General features: G+C 37.0%; 1 protein-coding gene across 9 annotated transcripts in view; it reads left to right on the top strand.

Moving 5' to 3' along the window:
* Positions 1 to 7,538, top strand: part of LOC108243991 (serine/threonine-protein kinase BRSK2) — a 263,837-nt gene that overhangs the window by 215,478 nt on the left and 40,821 nt on the right. For 5 of the 9 annotated variants that reach the window (XM_017429805.3, XM_017429801.3, XM_017429802.3 and 2 more), the window contains 2 exons: positions 4,367 to 5,021; positions 7,081 to 7,129. In XM_017429805.3, the coding sequence (XP_017285294.1) occupies positions 4,367 to 5,021; positions 7,081 to 7,129 (704 nt within the window). The remainder of the gene's footprint in view (positions 1 to 4,366; positions 5,022 to 7,080; positions 7,130 to 7,538) is intronic. The other 4 variants (XM_017429806.3, XM_017429808.3, XM_017429807.3 and 1 more) reach the window with 1 other exon arrangement.

Raw genomic sequence — 7,538 nt, forward strand, 5'->3', positions numbered from 1 at the left:
TGTTGGAGCCTATTAAGAATTAAATGAATTTATTTATTGCTAAATTAATTTCCTCAGATGTAAGGCCATGTGAATGGTAGATCTATTGTTGTATATTTATTTATGTATTTATTTATTTATTTGTTTTGCTTAGACCCTCCTCCTCCTCCTTGTCAGTCAGCCTCCTGCAGTGATTAACAGGCAGAAACAGCTGCTGGGGCAGCTCTGATTGTTTGGTGAAGGAGTGAGGAGTGAAATGGTTTTTGTACCGCAAATTAACATTTTTCTTGAAGTCAACTCAGAGGCTATTTTTGTGTTGTTAATTTTGAAAGTAAAAGAAACTCCTTGGAAACAGGAAGAGTCTCCGCGAGTGCTTTTTGTTCATTTTAAGTGAGTCGAAAACCTCCTCCTGCGGGACTACTCTGGCATTTTTGGATTCTGGAACTTTTGGGATGCAAGAGTGGCCTCTACAATATATATAACTTCTTATTTGCACGGTAGAGACCAGACCATCAGCATTTATGGATAGCACAGTGAACTGAACAATGATTTGTGGAGGTGTTTCTCAATTTAACCTAACTTTGACTTTCAGTCTTGTCCTTTGTACACAGAGATTTTTTTCAGATTCTTGAAATTCTTTGATGATATTATGATTTCTAGATGATGAGATACTCAAAGTTATTTTCCATTGAGAAACATTATTTTGAATTTGTTCCACTGTTTTTAGATTTTTCACAGACAGAATCTCTGCCCATCTTTACTTTTGAGAAATTCAGCCTCTCTGAAATTCTCTTTTTGTACTCAGTCCTCTTACTGACCTGTTGCCAATTAACCTAATTTTTTGTAAAATTCTCCTCCATCTGTTTCTTATTTGTACCACTTATTTTCACAGTTTTTGTTGCCTCAGTCTCAACTTTTTTGAAATGTGGTGATACCAAAAAATTAAAAATAGCTTTTTTTACACATGTATATATCAGGATCGGTGGAGACGGAGACAAACCCAGAGCGCAGACTCATAATATAGAGAAACTAATTTATTAAACTAAAAGATAAACAAAAACAAAATGCTGTCGAGGCAGCAACACAAAACAAAAACTAAATCCAAAAGCTCATGTAGGAATAGAACAATCAGGACAGGACCAGAAACAGACAGAACTGAACAATAAACCAGCAGGGAAGTGGAGTAAATGACCGGGTTTTAAGCACACAGGATAATAAGTAAGTGGGCACAGGTGCGTGATAATCATTGCTGACAGGTGGAGGTGGGCGTGGCAGAAAACCAAGTGTTGACTGAGGGTGAATGGAAGATACAAAAACACAGGAAACAGAGACAGCATAAAAATGAAACCAACAAAGATAACAAACAAAAACCAAGAAAAACAAAACCTCACAGTATACACATGTAACAAAAACTTTTTTTACAAAAAAAATTGTACAATTTCTTAGTTTGAATATTTTTTATGTTTTATGTTTTCTTTATGAATAAAACATGGGTTTCTGAGATTTGCAAATTACTGCATTTTATTTTAATTACATAAATGACATTTATTTCAGAAGAGGGGTTGTATTTCTTTTTTGTCTATTTTTTAGCTTTTTCTCTGATTCAATCAAATTCAAACTTGAGTTACCTGCATCCTTTCATCATCAAACCTATTTCCCCTTAACCAAGAATCACAATCTGTTTCTGATCATTTTAGACAAGAAACAGGGATTTTGTTGCTGAATCTCCACTTTGATCACATGCGAAAGACCTAAACTAACTTTGTAATTACTCTTAATATATTTTACACTCAGAGTATAATATGAGTTAAGATCACACAACTGCAGACTTTATTCATTGTCTAATTTTTTTTAGAAACACTTTTGCAAATTGTAAATGTAAAATTAATAGCAAGTAGTTTCTGTTGTGCCTATCATATTGGGGCCTTTTCTACTCGAAAACAACACACATCCCACATATACGCATGCGTAACTAAAACTGGTGGCAGAGGCAGTCTTTTTAAGCTCTAAGGCAACACTAGTAACTGACAACACAACCACAGTTATTTGATGTATCTCTTAGGGATGTCCCAATCAAGACTGCTTTCTCCAAAACTTTTCTGACTCTTTTAGAAATAATGATCTGTCTATACTGACTCATATTGATATTTACATTATTTTAAATCAACTGAAATTAACTCAGGATAAAAACAGTCACACAAAAAAAAAAAATATACAAGAAACAGATTGTTACACCTAGTTGTTATACCAATAAACTCTCAACACAATTACACCCAAATAGAGCACTTAGGATTTATCTTAATCACACTGTTTTTATCAGTTACAGAGCAAAGCAGACAAAGTAAAAATGTAGGAACTGCAACATGCTGAACAAACTGAACACAAATTTTCAACAAATATGCAGTAAGCATGTGTGCATGGGAACAATGTTAGAGCAAACTAGTTCAATATAATAGGCTACAACATTATAGTAGAGCGCTCCAGGCCACTTCATTTCTTCAACACCTCATTGCCCCGTGCCAAGGTCGGCACAAAAAGAGGCATGGTAGAAGGGCAGGAACAGATATTAAAGTCTGGATAAGAAACGACAATTCTGCAGAAGAACAAATTGAAAAATAAAAATTCCTTCCTCTGTCATTCTGGAGTAATTTTTATTCACTTACTATGTTCTTGTTTCTCCAAAGGTTTTGATGGTGATCACTGTCCTTAGGTAACCTCCTGTGTTGTAATGTTTTTGTCCAGTTTTATTTTAACAGCTAAGGTTATCTCACAGCCTTACAACCGAGCAAATGTATGCTAACCAGCTGCTAACCAAACACCTAGCAAATCAAAGACTGAAAGAGCTCCAAATTTTTAAGTGTTTAAGTGTTGTCTTTTTTTATATAAAGTTTAGGTTTTTATTGAGCTGTTGTCTTGAAAAGCCTCCAAAAAGAGTTCTGCAACAATATCCTGTCAATTTGTGCCCATTTTCAATGTAACTTAAAACATCAAAAAGGATCTAGCTAGGCCTCCACAGTAAATCAGCCACGAGGCCTTCTAGAATACAGGAAAGTCCAGAAACAATGCTCAGTGGCTACAACTCCAAATTTGCTTGGTTGATCAAATCCTTTATCAGGACTTACACTTCTCATTTATTTTAATAATGTAAAAGAAATTCTGGCCAGAGACTGCATTCCAAACTTTTAATGGTTATTTATATTATTTTTCAGCAGTACTTCACAATGCAGCAAAAAACACAGAAAAAATAGTTGTGTTATATTATAGACAATGAAGCTATGGATTATTTTCCTTTTCATAAAGATGAAATAAAATTTAAATATGAAATGAAATTTATTACAATATATTTCTGAATAGTGTCAATTCACAGTGGAGGTCCTTTTAGGGCACTGTAGAAAGAAAAAAACAAATCCAAACTTCATCCAAAATAGATCCAGATCTACAGATCCAAAGAAAGAAATGATTTAAATCATTATATTAATCACCTAAATATTTTCTTGGGTTTATATTTTTTCTGAATACATTGATGCCCTGATGCTTCACCACTGGTAGTTTCATTTTGCAAAAAGAACAAAAAAATGGAATTAGGATATTCTGTCAACTAAATCCTTAATTTCAGGGGCAAAGATTAAAACTGTGTTTCTAACAAGGGACACGTTGTTTTGTGTGAAAGTATAAGTGAAAGGAAAAGCAAGCAAACAAAAATGTAAATTCTGAAAAACAGCTAAAAGACTTGTTCAAGAGTCACCATCATTCATTTCATCATTTGTGTCATTAACATTACTGAGACACTTTCTAACTTTTGCATTTGCTTTTCTACATTTTTTGTATATATTTAAATATTTAACTTGAATTATATTAAATAAGTAACTATAGTTAAACCACAGTTCTCCATACAGTTTGCATTGCATTCTTAAATCACAGAGAATGTTGGAAAATAAAGAAGATTTTAATTTGATGCTGTCCAGTAATTCCGCTGCTTTTCAGTAGAATTTACAGTCTTGATGTGGAAGAATAAAAAAGGAAGAAATGACTTTTAATTTCAGGCTCAAATAAAAACAACATACTCCATACAATTTTACTTAAGATCTTAGCTGGCCTTCGTGTTTTTCAAAGACAGATATGTAAACTTGATGCATCACTGCTGTTAATGCATCATGATAGCTCTACTGCTGCCACCTTGGCTGAACACTCTGCTAATCGCATGTTCTGTTCTTCTTTTTTTCTTGCACTCACCATTTCCTGCCTGCTCCACTTCTCCACATGTTTTTGTTCCATTTCCTCCTGTGGTTTTTTGCCTTTGTTTTAATTGGAATGAACCTTCATTGGGCTGTGATGTTCCTCTGGCTTTCTCATTTGCTGATATGTAATGCTGCATGGCCAATTGCAGCCTACCCGACGGTTTTTCATCCCACCCCAGTCCCCAGACCTGTGTCAATCCCCAAACTGGAGCCCCATCCCTTCCCCAGAGGTCCGCCCCAATGGGGTGGGGCTTCATGCGCACCATCTTCAGCCAAAGATGGGATCTCCCATTTTGCATCCACGCACACAAACCCTCCCTGCCAAGCCCAAAGTGTCAGAGAAGCCCCTGCAAACCACCAGGTCCAACCCACTCCCAAAAACAGCTAAGACCTCTAGTACTCCCAAATCAGAACCCTCCACACCAAGCCATCCTCAGGCTCCCTACACCTCCAACAGCCCCCGGGTGAGGCACCACCCTCCCCTCACTGTCCCCCCCAAACTGTCTATCCCACTCTCCCCAGTGCCCCCAATGTCCCCCCTACGCCGCCACCACCTCCACCCTGACCACAATGGCAAATCTGTCCCACTCACACAGGTAACCCCCCACCCTTCCCCCAGAGGAAGCCCTCTCCCCACCCCAAAAGGCACGCCTGTGCACACGCCCAAGGACAGCCCGGCTGGCACACCGAGCCCAACACCACCACCAAGCCCCTCTATTGGGGGGATGCCCTGGAGGACGCGCCTCAACTCCATCAAGAACAGCTTCCTGGGCTCGCCACGCTTCCACCGCAGAAAAATGCAAGGTAATTCAATTCAGCTTATTTTTATAGTGTCAATTCACAACAAAGTTCTCAGGGAAATAAAAAAGAAAAAATATATATAAATCAAAGTCAAATTCAGATGCAAATATAGTCAATCCATTCCTAATATAATACATCCAACCATCCATTTTCTTTACCCGCTTCTCTTTTCTGAGTTGCGGGAAGCTGGTGTCTATCTCCAGCAGTCACTGTGCGAGAGGCGGGGGACATGCTGGACAGATTGCAAGTCCATCGCAAGGCCACATAGAGACAAATGAGACAAACAACCATTCACTCACACCTAGCAACAATTTTAAAGTTACCAATTAACCTAACATGCATGTTTTTGGTCTGTGAGAGGAAACTGGAGTACCCGGAGTAAACCCACGTGAGCACAGGAAGAACATGCAAACTCCACCCAGAAAGGCCCCAGGTCAGGAAGCAATCCTGCAACCTTCATGCTGGGAGGTGACAGCTCTAACCACTGTTCCACTGTACCACCTAATATAATACAATACATTCATATACAGCACATTTTCAAATGCAAATTAGTAAAGGTTACAAATCTAAGGAAACCAGCAGATTGTGTAGAATCTTAACTTCATCACAATCTTGTATTCCGAGTAACACGTTGGAAATAATGGAAAGGAACAACTCCCTTTTAATAGGACGAAACCTTCAGTAGAACCAGGCTCAGGATGGGTGGCCATCTGCCTTGTTCAGCTGTGACAGAAAAGAGACAGACAAACACTGAAGGATTGATCCAGGTGTAGTTTCTATCTAAAAGGAAAGTCTTAAACCTAGTCTTAAAAGTAGACAAGGTGCCAGCCTTGTAGACCAGAACTGGACATTGGTTTCACAAGAGAGGATCCTGATAACTGAATGTTTTGCCTCCTATTGTACTTTTGGAAACTCTAGGAACCACAAGTAAATCCTCAGACTGAGAGCAAAGTGCTCTGTTAGGAAAATATGGAACAATAAGATCTTTAACATAAAATGGAGCTTAGTTGCTAAGAGCATTGTCTGTTAGAAGTACAATTTTAAAAAAAACAACAAAGAAAAACATGTCAATAATGGCAATAAATGCAGTTTTTGGGACATCCAGTTAATAAAGAATTACAATAGTCAGACAAATACATGGACCATTCTTTCTGCATTATTTTGGGACAAGATCTTCTCTAATTTTAGTAATATTTCTGCTGATGCTAATATGAGCTGCTACTGAGTGTGCCGAAGATGAAGTGTAAGCTCACAATAGAGAGTTTTGCTGTGGCAGCTCCTAAATTATAGAATGGCCTTCCCTTTGGACAGGCCTCTTCCCTCTCTGTTTTTAAAACCCTTCTTAAAACTCATCTCTTCTCCGTGGTCTTTGACATCATCTGAAATGTTGACTTTTAATTGTTTTTGATTGTTTATTTTATTTTATTCATTTTTTTGTTTTTATCTATTCCATTTTATTTCATTGTGACTGACTGTATGATTGTTTTATTATGTGTACAGCATTTTGGTCCTGTGGGTGTTTTAAGTGCTCTATAAATAAAGCTGGTATGGTATGGTATGGTATGGTATGGTATGGTATGGTTTGGTTTTGCACAGGTGGAGGGGAGCGGTCCTGGTATTATTTTAATGTGGGGGTTAAAAGACCTTACGTTAGTACTAGAGCCCAAGTTAATGCCATTAATGAGAGTAAGTGAAAATTAAATCTTTCTGATTTGACAACATTTTCTCATTTCAATATCATCTCATTTTTATCAGTGTTTTAATGCATCATGCTGCTAATCATCTACAGCTCGTGTTATTATGAGAAACTGCAGCCTCATAAAGACGATAACTACCTCATTACACAGAATGGAAAATTTAGTTTAATTTTTTTTGTTGTTTTGTTTTATTTTATTTCAGCTTCCCTCCAGACAAGCAGAACTTTATTCACACTACAGATGTTTTGGTTTTTCTCTAATCTGGAAAAGTGCAAAGTTCAGACAGAAATATCTTTTTTTTTATTTCATAAAATAAAAAGCAGAATTATAATTCTATGACCTCTGACACTTTCTGGCATTCACAGTTCCCACTCAGGAGGACATGTCCAACCTCACCCCAGACTCTTCTCCAGAGTGAGTACCACTATAAACACATTTTATCATGTATAAAGAATACAGGTGCTGGTCATAAAATTAGATTATCATGAAAAAGTAGATTGATTTCAGTAATTCCATTTAAAAAGTGAAACTTGTATATTATATTCATACATTACATACAAACTCATATATTTCAAATGTTTATTTAGTTTAATTTTGATGATTACAAATGACAACAAATGAAAATCTCAAATTCATCATATCAGAAAATTAGAATCTTGTGAAAAGGTTCAAAATTGATGGCACCTGGTACCACACTCTAATCAGCTAATTAACTCAAACCACCTGCGAAGGCCTTTAAATGGTCTTTCAGTCTAGTTCTATAGGCTACACAATCATGGGGAAGACTGCTGACTTGACAGTTGTCCAAAAGACGACCATCGAC

Source organism: Kryptolebias marmoratus, linkage group LG15 (genome assembly GCF_001649575.2).
Source record: "Kryptolebias marmoratus isolate JLee-2015 linkage group LG15, ASM164957v2, whole genome shotgun sequence".
NCBI lineage: Eukaryota > Metazoa > Chordata > Actinopteri > Cyprinodontiformes > Rivulidae > Kryptolebias > Kryptolebias marmoratus.